At 42.2% G+C, this 22,360-nt stretch overlaps 2 protein-coding genes across 4 annotated transcripts in view; both read right to left on the minus strand.

Moving 5' to 3' along the window:
• Positions 1–1,973: 1,973 nt before the first annotated feature.
• Positions 1,974–14,452, minus strand: LOC139385541 (galectin-9-like). The gene is made up of 8 exons (XM_071130686.1): positions 14,145–14,452; positions 13,574–13,662; positions 13,181–13,388; positions 12,198–12,317; positions 11,934–12,113; positions 3,343–3,431; positions 2,859–3,015; positions 1,974–2,568 (listed from the first exon to the last, which is right to left on the minus strand). Exons 1-8 carry the CDS (start codon positions 14,178–14,180, stop codon positions 2,422–2,424), a joined length of 1,026 nt encoding a protein of 341 aa, XP_070986787.1. The 5' UTR covers positions 14,181–14,452; the 3' UTR covers positions 1,974–2,421.
• A 497-nt stretch (positions 14,453–14,949) lies between these two features.
• LOC139385538 (kinase suppressor of Ras 1-like) overlaps positions 14,950–22,360 on the minus strand; it is a 97,206-nt gene continuing 89,795 nt past the window's right edge. Inside the window, exons 13-20 of one of the 3 annotated variants that reach the window (XM_071130680.1) lie at positions 21,505–21,759; positions 19,220–19,416; positions 18,915–19,011; positions 18,679–18,818; positions 18,406–18,537; positions 18,033–18,168; positions 17,219–17,352; positions 14,950–16,278 (exon numbers count right to left, since the gene is read on the minus strand). In XM_071130680.1, coding sequence (XP_070986781.1) covers positions 16,200–16,278; positions 17,219–17,352; positions 18,033–18,168; positions 18,406–18,537; positions 18,679–18,818; positions 18,915–19,011; positions 19,220–19,416; positions 21,505–21,759 — 1,170 coding nt within the window. In that variant the 3' untranslated portion in view covers positions 14,950–16,199. The remainder of the gene's footprint in view (positions 16,279–17,218; positions 17,353–18,032; positions 18,169–18,405; positions 18,538–18,678; positions 18,819–18,914; positions 19,012–19,219; positions 19,417–21,504; positions 21,760–22,360) is intronic. The other 2 variants (XM_071130681.1, XM_071130683.1) reach the window with 2 other exon arrangements.

Consider the following 22,360-nt stretch of genomic DNA (forward strand, 5'->3'; position numbering starts at 1 on the left):
ACAGGTGTATATCTACATGACAGATCATGTGACACTTAGATTGCACACAGGTGGACTTTATTTAGCTAATTGTGCGACTTCTAAAGGTAATTGGTTGCACCAGATCTTATTTAGGGGCTTCATAGCAAAAGGGGGTGAATACATATGCACGCACCACTTTTCCATTGTTATTTTTTTCATTTCACTTCACCAATTTGGACTATTTTGTGTATGTCCATTACATGAAATCCAAATAAAAATACATTTAAATTACAGGTTGTAATGCAACAAAATAGGAAAAATGCCAAGGGGGGTGAATACCTTTGCAAGGCACTGTATTACCTCAATTAGCCAGACTAAACGGTGCCCCCGCACATTGACTCTGTACAGGCACCACCTATATATCACCTCGCTACTGTTATTTTCACTGTCATTTTACTGTTTTTACTTATTTACTTATCTATTGTTAACCTGATACCTATTTTCTTAAATTGCACTGTTGGTTAGGGCTTGTAAGTAAGCATTTCACTGTAAGGTGAAACACCTGTTGTAATAGGCACACGTGATAAATAAACTTTGATTTGATTTGCAAGAGCGAATGTTTCACTGGTTGTTCACTGGTTTCAAACACAATAATTGATAGGCAACTTAAACTTCTTGAATTCAACCATTATTGGGTTCAAATACACATTTACATTTGTGAACAGCTATCCACAACAACCACAATCCGTAAAATGCAAATAGATAAATGAGAGAGCAGCAGTGTGATTCACATCAATGCGCTATGTAGATATCAATAATAAGTGATATCCGTATCGCCGTAGACTACACCACTGCTGTCATCCTTACCTCCAAGTGTTTATTCAAGTTGGATCATCTTTGGATGCCGACAGCAGTGGCACCATTGGAAGACATAGCTTGGACTGTAGCCTACAAAAGCCTATTCCTGCTCTTTTCCCGCAATCCATAAACCACATTTGGTGTCACCATAGTGGTCTCTGACTTGTGGTCAGACTCACTTAGGTGGAACAAACTTGTGCCTTTTTTCAATGCTGATTTGAATGTCATTGAGAAAACAGAAATGTCAAAGATACATTTTTTCACTAACATCCTCAAAGTAATCTAGTTTAAGTATCTAATCTGATTACAATATTTAGTTACTGTTTTTTGTAATCTGTTACTCCCCAACTCTGATTGTCTCAATGCAGCCTTATAATGCTGTGAAAGGATCCTGGAACCCAAATGATTTGGGTCCTATCCTCCTTATAAAACGTGTTTAGTTTCCAAAAGGTACTGAAATTGTCAACAAAAGTTACTCCCATTGAGCTGCAATAATAACGTAGCCAGTTGTGAAGAGAAAGAATCCTGCTAAAGCGTTCAATGCCACGATTCAGAGAGGGCACAGGGCCAAATATGATGGGTCTTTTGTTAGTGTCTAGCAGAGAGTCAATCAGCTCTTTGAAATCTAGTTTCAAATGTTCAGAGCTGCCCTTCATAATGTCATTAAAACCCACATGGACTACGATAGAATCGATGTCCATGTCCTGGCGTAGTATATTCGGGAGCAGCTTAGTAATGTAATTTACTCAAGCTCCGGGATAGGAAATTGTTTTTACACCAGGAACGGTCACATGTCAGCAAATCACTACTGTCTGAACACACACAAATCTTATTTGGTCACTTGTAACTTGCTGTTTGGACCGTCAGTATTCCAATACGGATTTTAAAAATAGAACTGATTTCAGCATTAAGGCCTACAGTGTGAACAACCCTCCTGTAGGATTTCACTCCAACCCCAGTAACTAACCTGGTTCAGTTTGTCAACCAGCTATTAGAATCAGGTGTGTTAGATTAGGGTTGGAGTGAAAACCTACAGGACAGTAGCTCTCCAGGAACAGGGTTGGAGAGCCCTGATTTAGAGGCAAAGCCAGTCTCACTCCAATGTTTCACATTTGAAATATAAAAAAAAAAAAATTTAAAAGCACACATAAATATATATATATATCTTCAGACTTTTATAGAAACGAGCATAGAGAATACTGGTGATGAACAAGGCTACATATGGAATTATCAGGTAATGTCCTCAGGGTACTTCTCATGATAGGTAACGTCAGGTCTGGCATTATATCACAAAATAATAATGATTTAAGAAGAGTATAAAAATGATGGCTAAAGCAATCAATGTGATTTCTAATGGCTTTCTACTGTGATTTATAACAAACAGGAATACATTTCTCATCCTTGAAGTCGATGACACAGCACTGACTGATAATACATTTGCAAGTGAGATCATCTAACAGGCAGTGAAAGCAGTAAAAAAACAAAGTTCATGTCATTTTTATCATAGCAAGAAGAGATCAAAAAATACAAATGGTTTGGGTCAGAGATGACACAAAATGAAACAAGTGGCTAGGTCACCAAAGACAGTTGTGACCCACAGCACTAAACCATCACAGAGGTCAAACTGAGGTCTCCATCCACCTCCAGGATGTTGACCTGCTGGAGGAGGGTGTGGCGGTGTTTGTAGGTGCTCGTCTGATTCCCGTTGACCACTATCTTGTAGCACTGAGCCTCACAGGTAATAGACAGCTGAAAAGACCAAACTAGCCTTATTAGTACTCAGTCTGATATAAAGAGAGAAACAACCCAGCATCTTTAATGTCGATCATCTCTCTAATGAACATCATGCCACATTCTGAGTGACTATACCAGAAAGGAAATCATTATCAGGAAAGGGCTTAACTAAACAGAAAGATAAGTGGTATGCTTGGTGCTGAAACAAGAAATAATTATTCATCCTTGAAACTGAGATTGTATACAAGGTGCGTTGTGTAACGGCAGCCTTAGTTAAAAGTGGATGGTTCCTGGTGGCTAGTTACCGTGAAGGCCTGTCCCCTGTGGAAGGGCATTCCACCAGAGCGCTCCTCCTTTCCCCACTGGTCTCTCAGCTTGCTGTTGCGTACCACTAGGGTCTCGTCAAATCGTGGGTTAAAGTGCAGCGCAATCTCAGAGTTGAACAGTAGGTTAATGTGGAACCTATAGGCAAGGGGAAAACGAGTGTTGGGGGAAAACCATGACAGGAGAACTGCTATTGTTGCACCCTCTAGCATGTTTTGTAGGCCTACCTCTTTCTATTTATATTAAAAAAAGAAATGTTAACCTTTATTTAACTAGGCAAGTTAAGTTCCTAAGCCAAGGGCTCATTGGCACACTTGCAATACCATGGAAATGAGGTGAACTGAAAGTGTTATTTTAAGCTTTTTTTCATTGAGATATATATAGGATTTATATTGTAACTCCAGGGAAAGTGTATTTCTCACTGTTGTTCTCCTTTACTGTAAAGACAATAAGGCAGGATCAGACCTATTGGCATTGGGGTTAACCACTCCCTGGATGTTGATGGTGCGTCCAGGGTAGAGTCCTCCATTGATCATGTTCTTGTATGGAACAGCCTGGATGAAAAAGGAAGATTTGAATGAATCACTCATTATGACCAATAGACGTTGATGCGATAGAGCTAACTAAATTTGCTCAGCAACACTACAGTACAAGAAAGTAGAAGATAATTTACAAAGAATGGTCGCTGGACATATGGAGGAGTGGCCTGTGACAAACAACAGGAGAGGGGGATCTTGACAGCACGTTGATTACAGTACTACATTTCCCTGTAAACAGGTTACTGTATAGTAGTGTAGTCACAATCTGACTAAAGACAATGACAGGTCGTTACACTCACACAACGATAGTCAGTGTACAGAAAGAGGAAGTAGATCACACTATACAAATGTGATCTTTAGTGATCTTAAAATTCCCCATCACAGGAACTATGAAGCATCAGGACTACTAAGCATAAAACTTTGGGTTACGGTATGTAACCCCGGTTCAGTGAAGGAGATGAGGGAGACGTATCACTATGGGACACGCCCTCGTTTGTGGGTCATTGGTTGAAGCCTTATTCAATCACGCCTAACAGGCCAATATGAGCTTTGTGTGTGTACGCTCCTCGTGTCTATATAACATCCTGCACTGCTCTGGTTTCCTCAATCTATGAACAAGTTGTGCAAGATGAACAATCTGGTGAGATGTCTCCCTCATCTCCTTCAGAAAACCGGGATTGCATACCGTAACCCAAATTTCTCTTTCAGTCGATTCGGTTCAACATCTCACTATGGGACACTTGCAAAACACCCCGATTGCCAAAAGCCCGTTTCCTGAGAAGCCTGTTTGGTTCATGGTAATGTATCTGATCCATACTACTCAGCTCCAGCACCAATGACTGTGTGTGCCAGGGAGGGTGCAGAAATGACTAGCCCAACTAGCCGGAGATGCCTCTGAACAGTGCCCATGACTGGCAATTCCTCTAGCGGAATGTCCCCGGACACGCAGTGGAGACTGCAATCCCGGATAACTGTATGCCTTGGCGATAGCCTCCATTACCCAATGGAAGAGGCGTTGTTTGGACCAAGCCCTGCCCTGAGCGGGGTGGCAAAGCAAACAAACAGTTGGTCACAACTCTGGAATGGCCTAGTCCTGTCCATGTAGATGCGCCGTGTGCGCACCAGACACAACTTGTTAAGATGCCGCTGCTCTGGAGAAGAGAAAGGCTGGAAGGGAAAGAGGTCAGTGGCTTAACTACGATAGGTCATGGGAATGACCATAGGAACGTATCCTAACCTTGGAGAAGTTGGGGGCAAACTGAGCGCATGAAGGTCGCTAACGTGCTTGGCCAAGGCGAGCAACAGGGCCGTCTTATAAGACAGAGTCTTAAGATCCACTTCTACGGGGGTTAAAAGTGATTGCCTGTAAGTGCATCCAGAACCAGCGCCAAGTCCCATGATGGTGCAAGTGGCTTGGAGACCGGATGGAGACCACACGCTCCCTTCATAAAATTACGAACCAGGGGGTGAGCCCCGATCGGCATCTCACCTAGTCCTACATGGCAGGCCAAGTAGACCTTAACGGTGGAAAAGGCTTTGCCCTTGTCGAGAAATTCCTGTAGGAAGGAGAGAACAGCAGGAAAGTAACACTGAAAGAGGACCAACTCACATCTCTCACACCACCTCTCGAATACCCACCACTTCATGTCGTAAAGACCTCTTGTAGAAGGGGCTCTGGTGCTCTGAATTGTGGCAACCATGTTTGGAGGCAAGCCCATCGAGTCTAAATTGGACTTCTCACGGGCCAGGCCCAGTGATCCATCAGCTCGGGATGTGGGTGGAATATTTCACCCTGGGCAGTATACCGTATTTTAACAATATACCTGTATTGATGGACGGACTGGTTTGAGTTTTTACTTTACCTTCTAAAACAATATGGTTTGTTAAATGTGATACGCTGTGTGTAACGTCCATTTTTATAGTTTACTTCACTACTTGAGTCATCTCTCTCCACGCCACTTTCCACATCGACCTAGCACCGCCTCCTTACACGGTGGAGAGACGGTTCCAAGCGGAGTGAGGTCGCCCAATGCTGGAAGCCTCTGTCATGACGGGGCCCATTCTGGGTATAGATCGTGGACTCACTCACTCACTCACTCACTCACATGGCGACCTCCTAAATTTCCAAAATGGGAATTTGATACAAAATGTCCACTTGTGAGGAGCTGGGAATGTTTCTGTCGAACATGTACTCCACCTTCATTACCTACTTGGGCCCTACAGCCACGTTGGCTTTCCTATTTTACAACACAGAGAGCTTGCAAGCACAGCTTTTGAGACATCAAAGATTCACAATGCTAAGAGCCCGGACCACTCAGTTTTGAAGTTTGTCCAGGAGCTTCACTCCAGTCAGAGGGAGCATTATCAGGTATTGGAGTGTTAAGAGATGACGCACAACAACAGTTTCTACCACGAAACCATGATTCCAATAACCTCTGCGGTCGAAATAACTGTAAAGTACGTCGCCATCAACATGACTACCGCTACAATCGACCTGTTCACTACTTTCCTGCACCCAACCCACAAAAAGTGTCAGAGCACAAGGGAGGACATTAAAACGTAGACCAATGTTCTCTAGAAGTTTCACTACGTGTAAAAAAAAAACGAGAAAAATTTGAGAAAAGGACTAGAATGGGAATTACCGGACAACAGGTCCGCAGGAATTAACACCCATAGCAAGCATTTTCAAATTCAAATTTCTCCCACTCTCACTTGAAACCCTATCCAGGGCTCGCTTGATCAAGAATCAAGCCCACAGGGCTTGTCTATAGACTCTGATACAAAGGTTGTGAAGAAAAGTTAAAATGGTTTGTTAAAGCCAAGCTCACAAAAAAATCGGTGAAGTCGATCTGCTTTCACCTTGAACAGAAATGGCACATCACGTCGTTGCGAATGACCACTCCACTTTGTGGGGAATATGTCCACTAAACACTAATCTAAATGCCCATACCTGGAAACAGTCCTGGAGGACTGCTTAACTTGTCATGCACTAATTGATTCGGGTGTGGCAATATCGCTCATCTCTCTGTTTGATGATCTAAAAAGGGCTTTGAAACCAACTAAATGTTGGTTAAAAGTGGAATGATGCGACACTACACTTTGAGGTATCACTCAGACTACCTCGCCTCTCACATTGAGAGTCATGCTGAAACTACACTTCCAGGATGTATCACTCGTTCACCCGGTGTATGTTACCAGCCTCGAATCTGAACCCCTGCTACTTGGAGCAGACTTGATGGATCGGTTGCTCCCACTGATGAATTGGAAAACCAACCATGTATGGTCACAGGTCCCAGGGCCTTCTCCACTGACACACTGTCTTACCCTAACGCTAGCTGCAACGCAGTCATTCACGAGGGGTATCTGTCAAAAGCACCCCTTGGGAAAAATACGTTTAGAAACCTCTTGGTGCAGAATCCGATCCAAAGACATATTACGATATCTATATCTCAACACATGCCATCAGCGAACCTTATTGACTATTATTTTCATGATTTCGAGCCATCTGTCTCTGTGAATGAGTAACTTCCCTCCTCCTTGCAGTCGTGCAATACGGTAGTTGAGATTAACTTCTCTTGCCCTTCGGACACTTCCGCAAGCACTGCGGCCGCATCAGCAAGAAAAACATTTATGCACAGAGTGTACTCTGCTTCCGATAATACACCTTCCGCTTTGTGGGGGACTGTTACCCCTTACAATGACACTAATGGCGTCAGTCCAGCAACTGACCCGATGACTCCCACTGGTGAAACACTTTGCGATATCACAGACCGATATCCTCATCTCAGTATGCAGGTATTGAAGAGGTTGCCACACGCGGACTAGGTGGTGACTGACAGGCCTCAACAGCCACTGAACGTTTTGAAGCACAAACACCAGGAGATTTTGTTGAAAGGTGACAGCCATTCTCATAACAACACAGCCGCTGACAACTTTTACATATGGTCCAACCTTTTCATTTGGGCCTTGGATACCAACACCACCCGCTGGTGGGGGGATCCCGAGACACAAAGGGGGGGGGGGGGGGAATAGCAGCCCAGACCCATGATAAGCCTCATCGAGGCCAGTGGGGGGGGGGGTCGAGACTACGGGCAACACCGTACGAGGCCGCCAGAGTATCAAACAAATCTAGTTGTAAACTCCCCTATGAGAACAGTGAGGAGCAGACAGGCCCATAGACGGGGATTATCTTAGAACACATTAAGATATTACTGAGGTGTACCACACTGGTCGTAGAAGTTCAGTGGACTTCCACCTCAAACAAATGGCAAAAAAATAAATAGTCATGCCTTGCCATGTGTAGGTTCAACTACAATACAACTAGTAAAATGCTCTAATCATGTGTTCCGGTAGGATAATATTTCAGAATTAAATCGGTAGGATAACTGGTCCCCTTGAGTACCAGTAGCAATGCCAGCAACATTTAGTCCAGCTACAATCAGTAAGAAGGTTAGTGACCTAACAAATCAAATTACCCTTGACAACAGCGACATAGTAGTTATGTAACGGATGTGAAATGGCTAGCTAGTTAGCGGTGGTGCGCGCTAATAGCGTTTCAATCGGTGACGTCACTTGCTCTGAGACCTTGAAGTAGTGGTTCCCCTTGCTCTGCAAGGGCCACGGCTTTTGTGGAGTGATGGGTAACGATGCTTCGTGGGTGTCAGTTGTTGATGTGTGCAGAGGGTTCCTGGTTCGAGCCCGGGTATGGGCGAGGGGATGGACTAACGTTATACTGTTACAGTTAGGAGTCACTCAGAGTACAACACGGGTAAGGGAATCTCCAGAGCACTCTTCCAATGGTTAACACACATGCCATTAATAAATAGAACCCTCCATTCAGGAGGAAAGTTATTAAAAGTCATGAACCATGATCACACCACGTACGACTGGTCCAATACTTAAAGAGTACTTCTGTTGTGAGGTTAGCTATGTTATCCACGGAGGAGCTATGAAATAGACTTCTTCATACCTATTGCCACATACTTATCGCCACTATAATAGTGGAAGATGCAGTGACTTGTAGTTAAACCACTACAGACTCAGTCGACACCAATTCTGACTGATCTTCAGGCATTGACCTGAAAATTACCTGATTACATCAGACTCATTCTGAACAAGTTGTAATCTGCCATGATACTTGGTTTTCTTCCCTTGACATGCGCGCTTGTGTAAGCATAAACGCACATGTACAACGGAACATCCAATTAGGATTTATGCTAGGATCACTTAAGGGTCCGAGCAAAATACCAGCCTTAGTAAAGTTAAACATTTACTTTGAGGCCTTTGACTCTACTGCTACAGTACTCACAAGTTCTTCCCAGAAGTCTATAGGTCATCCCTGTAGACTGCCAAAACTAGTGACATGACATTAGAGACAATGCCATGATAGAGTCATTTTGCCAGGACATTGGACGTATATAGAATACAGATGATTTTGGTGTGAGAACTATATTTTGTATATATTTTGTTTATGCTTTCATTCCTTTTCGGTTCAGTTCCTTTGACACTTAGGAAGCGATAGAGCCATAAACAAAGTCCTCATACAACCATCACTTACACGGAACCCAAACCAGCTGCGCGCGTGTGCCATCGTGCATTCATTTATTTTGCCCCCCTACACCAAACGCGATCACAAAACAATTAATCCACACATGATACGGTCAACCGAATTGTTTCTAGTCATCTCTCCTCCTTCCAGGCTTTTTAACTTATATGGTGATTGGCATCTAAACGTTCATAGTATTACCACGACGACCGGCAACACAGTTTGTCTTTCAATCACTCACGTGGGTATAACCAATGAGGAGATGGCACGTGGGTACCTGCTTGTTTAAACCAATGAGGAGATGGGAAAGGCAGGACCTGCAGCGCGATCTGCGTCAGAAATAGAAAGGACTTCTATTTTAGCCCTTGGCAACACAGACGCTCGTTGAGTGCAACTGAATAACATAGATTTCTAAATGTATTTTGCGAGCGGTGTAGTCAGGGTATGAGTTCCACAATGCCGTTCATTGGGGAATGAATGTAATTATACATATTTTGTGAGTGTGTGTGCATTGTTAACATCTGCCTAAGTTACTGCCCAGAGATCTTCCAGTCTGGGTGACCAGACGACGGGTCCGGAACGGGATGGTCATCCCCTGCCCATCCTTGTGGTACTTTGCAGCTTCCAGGAAACCTACCAAGGTAATCCACTAGAGGGGGACCACCAATCACCAATCACCAATCAACAACCGGACTTCTCTCTCTCTCTCTCTCTCTCTGACACTTAAGGGACGGGTATGACGAGTGTGTTTCATTTGGTGACCTCAAAGAGGACAGGAAACACCATAACTAAATCTCTGAATGTGTACATATCTCAATTATGGGGTTTGAATCTAATTCTTGTATAAAATTAACAAATAAAGATGAAACTGTTTGTGGAATGATGTAATGTGATGGTAAACCTTAAATGTGAGCGAACTATATTCCCTTTCAAGTTTAACTAAGTCATTGGCCCACCCCGTGAGCACAGACGTGATCTGGCGTCATAGAACCTCCTTTTCTATTGTTACAAATAAAAAACCCTCCTGAGGAAATCCTCAGGACACTGAGGGTGGAAAGGTTTGAGTTGAGACTAAGCAAACCCACAGAATGAGCTGTGAATGTGAATAGTTATTGAATTCCTAACCATACCACGTGGAGCATTGGCTACATGGCTGGAAATTGTTAAACTCTGAGACTATCGATCCCTACAGAATAAGAGCAAATCTTAGATGCTAATTACTAGTCTGCAGCTAGAAATTATGTCAACCCGGGATGCGAAGACAGACAACCACCGAAACATCTATTCTATGAAAACCTTTCTGAATGGTACTCTGAAGTATCCATTCTAACCACGAAAGATCTTCAGCAAAGCAGAGAGACGATGATGAAATGATTCTCCGCAGACGGACGATTCCAACAGAAATCACGACACACTAGGCGTAAATATATATTGATTGCAATTATTCCCGAATGAGTGAGCGTTTATGTGCAAAGGATTAGCATTTCAATTCATATAATTATCAACTGTGTTGCGTTTCCATTTGTCTTTCCCGCCTGTTCTCAGTCCACACCCATTTCCCTTTGTCCACCAAGCCGTCATATCGGCTTAGCCCACTAGGGAATCTTCCCTATCCTTTGTTAGTAACCATATCTACTGTTGTCTGTGTATGCATTTCTGTGATTATTTAGTTAGTTAGTAAATAAATGATTAAGACAATTGGTGTATAGATAATTCATAGTAAAGGCTGTGTTCGTGCAGATAACCAACAATTTACGACGTTTGGAATGAGACTAATGTGAGGTAAAGAATAATTCATTAATTAGAAGACTAATTCATCAGATATTAAAATATCTGTAGAGTTATATTAGGAAAATTATAACTTTGTAATCTGAAGATTTATCTTGCTTCCCCGACTTCCTAGTTAATTACATTTGCATGATTGGTTTAATCACGTAATAATAATTACAGAGAATTGATTTGATAAAATAAGTCTTCACTTTTAATGATGCCAAAAACACAACTCCTCTCATGAGGAGGAGACCAAGCAGAACTGCCACAATCAGGCACATCCAGTATGTGACTGATGTTGCCGGGTAAAACACAGAGGCAGTGGCGAAAAGCCATCAAAATATTTTCTGCTGGATCGGTAAGAGCAAGCTTTTGGCACGATTCATCCTGAAGCCTAGAGCGAGCATGTGCAACAACAGCTAGGCTGTGTGCTCCACTGCCTGAGCCAGAGTGTCCATCGGTGGGGCAAGGGACAAATCGAATGGTAAGGTAGAATATTCGTAGGCTATGCACTCAAAGGCGAACCTTAGATATCTCCTGTGTGAAGGTAACTAGCTACAATTGCGATGGGACTAGCTAAAATTTGTGGGAACCTGCTATTAGTGAGATGTTAAAGCAGTGGAGCTAAATAGCTAACAACGCAAATTGTGTGTAGGCCAGGCAACAGGTCTACTGTAGCTAGACAACAACAAAAAACACTGCTAACAGGCTAACTGAGGTAACTTCACTCTGTTATTAAGTGAAGATGAAGTTAGCAGAATTCCTGAAAATAAGCCATTTAACGCTTTGTGTTGGGGTGGTAACCCACACCAAAAGGAACAGTTAAGTTGAGAGCTAGTTTTCTGAATGAAGCTGCTTTAAGGCTAGTAACCAGATAGTAACCAAATAGACTCATGAAGACACGAAGAATGAGGAAACCAGAGCAGTGCAAGGTGTTATAAAGACACTCGTGTCGTACACCCACAAAGCTCTGATTGGCCTGTTAGGAGTGACTCTGATTAGGCTGTTAGGCGTGATTTAAATAATGCTTCCACCAATGACCCACAAAATAAGGATGTCCCATAGTGAGATGTCTAACCCAGTTGACTGAAAGATAACTAAAATCTAGAGACTCTGAAAGACAGTGAAAGTCCAATAACTCATGGTTGGCCAATAAATGGCCAATAAATGATCATTATTGATTCAGATCCAGATTAACTCACTGGTTGTGCGGGAAATCCTGGATAAGGGAATCCTGGTTGTCCCGGAAATCCCGGACAAGAAGGGAATCCTGGTTGTGCCGGAAATCCCGGATAAGAAGGGAATCCTGGTTGGGCCGGAAATCCCGGATAAGAAGGGAATCCAGGTTGTGCCGGAAATCCTGGCTGTGCAGGAATGGTGGGCTGAAGGACATGAAATCACTTTAAATCAGTTGAACTGTCTTCAAAATCTCTGTCAATCTAATTAATATGTTAGGTACTACTCACCGCAGGGTTCTGGAAGACGATGGAGGTCAACTCCACTTTCCCATCGGCTGAGATGGTGTCCACTGAGTAAAACGGGATTCGGTGCTTGAAGGTCATGAAATGGTTCCCATTCACTTTCAACTGAAGACAGAGAACAGAGAACGACCATGAGCAGAGTCATTATGGACCTGAGGACAGTGAGTGAGAGAACAGGTTTCACTCACAACTATTCAAGTTATTTTCCAACCCATGAATTGAAATCCATTTTATCTCCTAAACAGACTAGAATAAATTGAGTCACACTGTAAAATAGAATACAAATAGAATACATAACATATAATTTCAAGAAAACAAGAGTGAAACACCATGGGTTCCCGAGTGGCGCAGCCGTCAAAGGCACTGCATCTCAGTGCTAGAGACGTCACTACAGACCCCTGTTCGGTTCCAGGGTGTATCACAACCGGCCGTGATTGGGAGTCCCATAGGGCGGCGCATCGTCCGGGTTAGGGTTTGGCCGGGGTAGGCCGTCATTCTAAATAAGAATTTGTTATAATTGACTTGCCTAGTTAAATAAAGGTTAAATACAAAATAAAAAAGATTGAGTCACTGACTTCATTGAAATCATGTGGGAGCTCTGTAAGCATAATATTTTACAGTCATTTATATAAAACAGGAAATTATATATTTTACAATGACAGACTGAAAAGGTTGTTGTGTAGTCAGAATGTACAGATGTAGGTTCTTAATTCGATCACTTTTTGTTGATGAGACTTTTCTTACCAACAGGGAATGCTAACCTTTTGTGTGTTCAAGGTTTAAAGAGGCGTCTAACATTTGTAATTTCCCCTTTAAAACAAAAAATGTATAAACCCCATTCATTATAATCCATATAATAATTAACATTAACAAACACAGGATTATTTTCCTGCTGTAACAAACTGGCTCAAATTAAGATCCTACATCTGTATCTTCCATTTGCTATTGTAGCGGAGGATTTGGGTGACCTGGAAGAAGTCCCTCTGGACAGTTATCTCGAGGCTGAAGCTGGAGCCACGTTGGAAGGGGGAATGCTGCTTCCGCTCCTCTGTCCCCCATTTGGATTGCTGCAAGGTGTTGGTCACCACATATCCAGGGTGACTGTCATAGCGTGGATTGAAGTGAAGGGCAATGTCTGCCCCTGCCCTAGAACCACACTGCAAATTCACATGGAACCTGAGAAAGAGAAAGTGAGACCGAGAGAGATCATGTGCTTCCGGATATGTTAAACAGTTCTCGGAACAAGTTTGAATCTGAGCTACGAGGCATTATCTGGACTGGAACGCACCCACGGACACTCTCGAAGACCACTTATAAAGGAAATGTATTATCAAAGCTTATATCGGTGAGTGGTGACCCACCTGTCTGCCCCATGGTGAATTCTCCCAGTGATAGTGATGGTCTTCCCTTCCTGAAGCCCACCTTGGATAGAGCCGGTGAAAGGGAGACTCTGGGACAATAAACAGAATCATTAATGACAAGCTCAATTGAATAAGAATGGATAAATTAAATGAAAACTATTATGTAGGCTAGAGGCCATTGACTCTCCTCTTTACTACATCCACTATTACTGCTTGTGTGATCATTTTTAATAGGCCTACAATAGGTCCACATAACGGAATACGCGAGACATTCACTGTAGCCTAACAGCATACATGTTAAATTTGCACAATAGCATAGCATGAATTGATACTATGAATGTCTAGCTATGCATATTTTGATTTTAGAATTAAATCTGTAAACTGAAAAAAAGCAGACTAACTGGGAAAATAATGTACAGTATATTACTGAGAAGCGGATGGAAGCGCATTTTGATTACCAGATTTGACAGTAAGCACACGCATAACTCTCCCGAAGTTAAACATTAAGAACATCTACATTTTAAATACACAACACAATAAATCACATAACAAATGGTTGTAATAAACGTACCGGATTATAAAAAGGTTCCTGGTTATAAAATGCCATTTCTCCAAATCTCACTGTAAATCGAAACGTCTTCTCAGTTGCTCAACACTCTCTTCTCAGTACGAGAACCAACTATATGTGTAGTTTCAGAAATGTGTAGTTTCGTTTTTTCGTGCATTGAAGGGGTGGGAGGAGGAAGTAAGTAACAATGAGGCCCAGTTTACAATTCCCCTACATTGTTTTTTTCCCCTAAACTAATACCTTTGTCGAAATATTCTGCTGTTGCGAAATATCGGTCTTGCCCTAATCGGTAGGCCTAGTCAAGAGACGATGAGGGCGATAGATTGTTATGCTTTTTCAATCATTACCCTGCAATAACTCAGTCAGGTGATGTTGTCAGGAAGTTGATTCAGAATTGGACAGAGTTTGCTGTGTATAGAGGTCAGTGTGTCTCCATGCACACACACAGACGCATGCTAACATCACATGTATAATGTAATAACAATGGCACCTTTTTAATTTCTAATTCCATAACCGAATTGGCCGATTGTCACTTCAACCCAAGACAACTAATTGTAGGCTACCACTGTCCTTTAGACACTTCCATTTGTCTCTCCTGGATTCGGTGAGGATATTTCTAATTTGTGTTTTAGTAATAATGCCACAAATACACACATTCATTCATTGTATTTGTTTCAAAATGTTCTAGAAGAGAAATAACCATGTACTACGTTTGTACTGACATTTTGCACATACTGTATACTCCATGACACACTTGATGTAATCCTGCATATCAGTAGCAGAAGTGTATTGAGACCACCAGAAGACCACCATAGTGTTGGTCATCATGAACATGAACAACGTCTGTTCTCTAAATCATCCTCTCTTCTGGGAACTGGTGAGTCAGTGGCACCCATATTTCAGGTCAAAGTTTTGAATCCCGGATTGCCCCTTTAAATCAAACCAAACACTTGGAAATAAATCAACTGTATAAAATGGTGTCTAGTGGGAATTGTGTGCTTGTAATTTAGCTGCTTAAATCCTTAATGTAAAGTGATACCCTTTTTAATCGAACTGACCATACATTCAAACTGTTGTAAGCATTCCAAAACAAGACACAGAACCAAATTACTTGAGTTTAGTTTTATCATCTTTCACTGAGGAAACCAGAAACTCTTTCAGAGTGTAGCCACAATCTGTACAAAAATATACATTCTTATGACATAAAAAACACCAACCCATCTTTAAGTAATGTACAATTTGTTTACACAGTGTTGTGAGGGAAAAATAGGTTTTTAAAGCTCTACATAATTAGATGTGAAGTACCTATAATGTAACGTGCAATGTAATATAAAGACTTTGTACACATAATAAAATAAATGTTCTGTACATTAAATAAAACAATTCTATATATATATATATATATATATATATTTATTTATTTATTTATTTATATAGATTGGATACATTTATCTTTGTTTTGTTATCACTGCTAACGTTCAATCACTACAGTCTTTCACAGGGTTAACCTCTGGATGTCCAGGACATTACATTCAGCTACCAACCAAACAAGCATGCACACATGTCCCTATATACACACATACAGGGCATGCTGACACAGGCACACAAAGAGTGCACAAGAGGCAAATCAACATTTGACATTAAACCTCATAGTATTACTTCCTCTTGCATACTGAAGGCTAGAACCTAAGTTGTAGGGTGAGAGAGAGAAGAGAGGTAGCGCGAGAGAGAGTACAGAGCGAACGTGAGAGAGAGAGAGGAAACTTTAAAGAAAGCAAACGGTTAGACTAGACCGTCTGCATTAGCCACTACTAGTACCAAAATGTCAATACATGAACTGCAGTTAGGCAAAGAACAACAAACAACCCAGGCAGTGCATTATGGTACATTTAGCAAGTTGACAAAGATACATGACTCTATATATTGGTTACTCTATTGTCTGCGATACCAGTTGATGTCATTATGCAGGGTCATCCATTCCTCTGAATTCCTCTGAATCTAATACCAAGCAGGCTATTCCTTAGAATTGATAAGCACAAGTTGCCACTGAGAGATGTGTTATTTGTATATGTAGGGGCAGCGAGACTGCAGGCCCTTACTGCAATGGTCCCGCAGGCAATGATGATGAACCCAGGGCCTTCACACAGAGAGCAAGGAGAGAAGAAGAAAGTAGGATGGGATAGATCAAGGAGAGGAGTGGAGGAGAGAAGATTCAATAGGAGAAGATGTTCACGGAGGAGGAAAAAAATGATTTGGGAAGGGGGTTTGAGGGGGTTGGCAGTAAAGAGGAGGTGGAGAAGGAGGAGGGGTCCAAGGGAGACAGGGAGGGTGAAGTGGAGCAGGAACAGGTCGAGTCAGTCAGTGGTCATCCAGGAGAAAGCAGCAGCGCCCAGAGAGGGAGGGAGGGAGACCCAAACAGAGATGTCAAGAGAGAGAGGTATGACAAATAGTCACAGAAAGGGGGACACAGGAGAGGTGGGACACTCAAGCCTCCAATCACTGCCCACAGAGATGGACAGCATAGAGACAGGGAGAGGGGTAGGGGGTGGTGCTATTATAAAATATACTCTTTAAAACATGGACAGATTTAGGGAATCAAAACAATCAGCTCTGAAATGAACAGTCACAAACCAAACCGTTTCAACAGGTTATTTCACCTTTTGTCCTGTTCAACGTTTACTTAAAAATGATCAAATTTCTATCTTTTAGCAAAAATTCCCTATTGAAGACAACTATATAAAGCTGGTGATTTGTATCACAGTCATCCTTTTTAGTTATTTAAATCAGAGGGCTTATAAAAAAAAACATACAGTAGGCCCAGGTGTATCGGAGGGCTACACCTCTCCACCATAAACACATTCTTATTCACACACTCATACAAACACCCCATGTTCTCCCAGCTCCATCCAATGTGACATCAATGGAGGGAGAGGGATCAACAGGTACATTGTGAGCCATGAGGGAACCCAACGCCATCAGGAGTGGCATCCCCATAGACATAAGAGAAGTATTTTAAATATATACAGAGTGTATATACAGTATATCTCAAATGGGATTCTGGTCTTTAGGATACATACTCGGCTGACTTCCAGAAGTGTCCTGGGTGGGAGAGCCTGCGGTTGAGCTTCGGCAGCTTCTCCAGCATGTCAGTCAGCTGGGTGAAGGAGGGACGCTCTTTTGGCTTGAAGGACCAACAGGCAGACAGTATCTCCTACAGTACAGGGGGGGGGGGGGGGGGGTATTTTTCTCATCCTACATCCATCATTATAACTATACACACAACGTAGATGTATAGCTGGGAATGAGAGATTGAAAAACAGCACAAGGCCATCAGATTGCTAAACAGCAATCACTAACTCAGAGAGGCTGCTGCCTACATTGAGACCCAATCACTGCACTTTAATAAATGGATCACTAGACACTTACGCAATGCCACTTCAAATAATGCCACTTTAATAATGTTTACATATCTTACATTACATGTATATACTGTATTTTAAACCATCTACTGTACCTTGCCTATGCCACTCGAACATCGCTCATCCATATACTTATATGTACATATTCTCATTCACCCCTTTAGATATGTGTGTATTAGGTAGTTGTTGGGGAATTGTTAGATTACTTGTTAGATATTACTGCACTGTCAGAACTAGATGCACAAGCATTTCACCACACTCTCATTAACATCTGCTAACCATGTGTATGTGACCAATAACATTTTATTTTATTTTATTTGATAACCCATTCAAAGGTTTTGGCTCTGGTAGTACGATGTCAGTCTGTTTTAATGATATCACTCGCACACTGAGAATAATATTTTTTGGTTTATTATCACGTCAATACAGTACACTAAGCTTCACACTGTCACAAACTGCTCTTTGACCTTACCGTGACCTCCTTGCCCAGGCTGACCTTTGCCAGGACCTTCTTGATGCCCTCTCCGCTGCCCACCTGCCAGATGGTGGCCTCTGCTGGCTGGTTGGTGAGTGGCCAGCCACGGGCCTGCAGCTCGTACCAAATGGTGCTGGGGGTGAAATATACTGTATGGTTAGCCCCTCAGTCTTAACCCTGTATACAAAGGGCATACACACATTCATTTCATGGGGAGCCACATTTCAACTGATTTATGTATATATCCCCCAAAAATCCAGTGTTGTTTGTTTTGAGCTAAATTTTCTAAAAGCATTCAGATGTCCTATATTTAAGTAAATGCAGTATTATTATTATGGCAGGATATAAGACGGCTGGAAATGGTGTGCACCCAAAGGCGTAGACGTCTGCAGCGTTGGAGAAAGGCAGGCGGTCCTCATGGTTCCCAGTACCCATCCTGCAGACGATCTCAGGGGCCAGGTAGTAGATCCAGCCATGAGGGAGCCTTAGTTCGTTCTCTCGCCTGGACAGACACACAGACCCAGACACACAAACAGATACCCACAGATGGAGAAACGTGCACATTGATCTTTCAACTGGACTCAAAAGGTATAGAAGTATGCTTCTCAGAGTGTTCAACTTTTTACAGTGTTTTTTTGCTTACCTCTTGTGGTACTCTTGTACCACTCCGGACATTCCAAAAAGACCAAAGTCTGTGATTACCACTTTGTTTGTGTCATAGAACACATTCTTGGACTTCAGGTCCTTGTGAACGATTCCTTTAGCATGAAGGTAGCCCATACCCTGAGGAAGAGGTCAGAGTTTAGTTACTTTCAGTGAAAGGAAGAGTAGGCTGCTTACAATGTACTTACAATTAAAGAGAAGTTGAGTAAACCACACCTTAACAATTTCCTGAGCAATCTGCCTTGTCTTGTTGAGGTCTAGTGTGTTCTTGGCATCTCTTACAACTGAGAATAGTGTCCGACCTTTGCAGAAACTGAGAGAAAAGAAGAGGAAATGTCAGGGGGGAAAGGGAGTGATAACTGGATCATCTCGTTTCTCAAAACAAATCCTTTTCTGGTTTCCTCATTTGTTAAACCAAGACACATTTAATACTTCTCATAGATTGATTCAAGGGCTCCAGCTTTTCCCTGCTCAACTCCCTTACCATCCCCACCTCCCTTTCCCACTTCCCTCCCCCTAACCTGGTGATGATGGCGAGGTGTGGCGGGGCCATGCAGGCCCCCATGAAGAGGACCACGTTCTCGTGGCGCGTCTGCCTGTAGTTCATCACCTCCTTCTTAAACAGCTTCAGGTGGTCCTGGTTATTACCATCTATCTCTAGCAGCCGGATGGCCACCTCTCCATGCCAGCGCCCCTTATGCACCTTCCCCCAACGGCCCTGGAATAGGGAGGTACAGTATGGGCACTTGTGTTATTAGCTACCCTGAAGCCCATTTTCTTTTATCTTCCTTTTCAAGAAACTAATAAAAAATAAAAAAAGGCCAATGGTTTCAAAGGAGACATGCAGATACCAATTCACTTGAATATGAGCCCTACTACCCAGTGGTGTAAAGTACTTAAGTAAAAATACTTTAAAGTACTACTTATGTCGTTTTTTGGGATATCTGTACTTTACTACTTATATTTTTGACAACATTTACTTCACTACATTCCTAATGAAAATGTACTTTTTACTCCATACATTTTCCCTGACTCCCAAAAATACTAGTTACATTTTGAATGCAGGACAGGAAATTGTCTAATTCACAGACTTATCAAGAGAACGTCCCTGGTCATCCCTACTGCCTCTGATCTGGCAGACTCACTAAACACAAATGCTTCATTTGTAAATGATGTCTGAGTGTTGACGTGTGACCTTGGCTGTCCGTAAAGTTTTAAAAAACAAGAAAATCGTGCTGTCTGGTTTGCTTAATATAAGGAATTTTAAATTATTTACACTTGTACTTTTGGTACTTATTTTGGTCTATTTTAGCTATTACATTTACTTTTGACACATTTTAAACAAAATACTTTTAGACTTACTTTTTACTAGACTTTTTACTGGGTGACTCACTTTTACTTGAGTAATTTTCTTTTAAGGTATCTTTACTTTTACTCAAGTATGACTATTGGGTACTTTTTCCACCACTGCTACTACCCTCTGTGTAGATACACTCGATGCCTGCCTGCCTGCAATATATAGCAAGCCATGGCCACGTGACTCACTCTATGTAAAAGCGAACCGTCAACAAGGTGGTGTACCTAATAAACTGACCACTGAGTGTACAGTACCAGTCAAAAGTTGACACACCTACTCATTCCAGGGTTTTTCTTTATTTTTAATATTTTCTACATTGTATAATAAAAAGTGACAACATCAAAACTAAATAATAACAAATCATGTAGTAACCAAAAAAAGTTAACAAACCAAATATATTTTAGATTTTAGATTCTTCAAAGTAGCGACCCTTTGCCTTGATGACAGCTTTGCAAACTTTTGCCATTCTCTCAACCAGCTAAACCTGGAATGCTTTTCCGACTGTCTTGAAGGAATTCCCACATATGCTGAGCACTTGTTGGCTCCTTTTCCTTCACTCTGCGGTCCAACTCATCCCAAACCATCTCAATTCAGTTAAGGTCGGGTGATAGTGGAGGCCAGGTCATCGAATGCGGCATTCCATCACTCTCCTTCTTGGTCAAATAGCCCTTACACAGCCTGGAGGTGTGTTGAGTCATTGTCCTGTTGAAGAACAAATGATAGTCCCACTAAGCCCAAACCAGATGGGATGGCATATTGCTGGTAGCCATGCTGGTTAAGTGTGCCTTTAATTCTAAATAAATCACAGAAAGTGTCACCAGCAAAGCACCACCAGACCATTACACCTCCTCCATGCTTCACAGTGGGAACTACACATGCGGAGATCATCCATTCACCTACACTGCGTCTCACAAAGACACGGCGGTTGGATCCAAAAATATTAAATTTGGACTCCAGACCAAAGGACAGATTTCCACCGGTCCAATGTCCAATGCTCGTGTTTCTTGACCCAAGCAAGTCTCTTCTTATTATTGGTGTCCTTTAGTAGTGGTTTCTTTGCACAATTCGACCATGAAGGACTGATTCACACAGTCTCCTCTGAACAGTCTGTGAAACATTTATTTGGGCTGAAATTTCTGAGGCTGGTAACTCTAATGAAGTTATCCTCTGTGGTGGTCCTCAGCCCGTTTCATCATAGCGCTTGATGGTTTTTGAAACTGCACTTGAAGAATCGTTGAAAGTTCTTGAAATTTTCCAAATTGACTGACCTTCAACACTTTTTTGGTTACTACATGATTCCATGTGTTATTTCATAGTTTTGATGTTGTCACTATTATTCTACAATGTAGAACATAGGAAAAGAAAAGAAAAACCCGTGAATGAGTAGGTGTGTCCAGACTTTTGACTGGTACTGTATATTTAACACTATGTAAAGCTGTAGTCATTCACCTTGCCAATGAGCTCCCCCAGCTCCAGCTGCTCGTAGGGGATGTCCCACTCCTGCAGGTACACGCTGGTCTGGCTGGCCTTACGGGAGATGGGTCCCCTCCATCGGCCCCCGGCCATCCTGCCCCGGTAGCTGGGCAGGTCCTCTAACTCGTCCCCATCACACTCTCCGTTTGTGTGGCCCTTCTCTCTGCTCTCCCTGCTACCATTTCCCTCATCCTCCTCTCCTAGGTATTCCTCCTCTTCTGCCTCCTCTTCCTGAATATGTAGAGACAAAGCATGCACAAATTGTGTCATGTCAATCCAAACAAAACATACATTTAGGCCGGTATTCCATGTAATTGCAGATTTCTGGAAATCAGTTTCAGAAGTCTATTCGAATTTTTTGCTGGTTTATCTGCACACAACAGCACAGGTAGAGAGATCGGAATAAAAACTGAAACCCAAACAGAGAAACAATCTTTTATTAAGTTCTCTATATGGTAAAATGATCCCGTCAGTATCATTGCACCGCATAATTAACTAGACTAGAGAACTGTCACTTGATCAGGTTGTGTTGCTGGGTGGTTTCCCAATCTAAAAAAAAATGAACAGTTCTCTTTTTCACTTTTTCAGAAAGTACTGAACAATGCAACTGATTTGCTGAGTTCTTCAAGGCTAAAATCAACACCATTCGAAAGAACATTGTATTCTCCAACCTCAACCCCACTCTGGCTCCTAACCCACCACCCAAATCTGACCCCACTCTAAGTGATTTAGCTCTGGTATCACCTGCTGCTGTGGTATAAATCATCTTTTTATTTATTTTTTTATTTTACCTTTATTTAACCAGGTAGGCAAGTTGAGAACAAGTTCTCAT

This window comes from Oncorhynchus clarkii, chromosome 27, assembly GCF_045791955.1.
Source record: "Oncorhynchus clarkii lewisi isolate Uvic-CL-2024 chromosome 27, UVic_Ocla_1.0, whole genome shotgun sequence".
In the NCBI taxonomy this organism is placed as follows: Eukaryota; Metazoa; Chordata; class Actinopteri; order Salmoniformes; family Salmonidae; genus Oncorhynchus; species Oncorhynchus clarkii.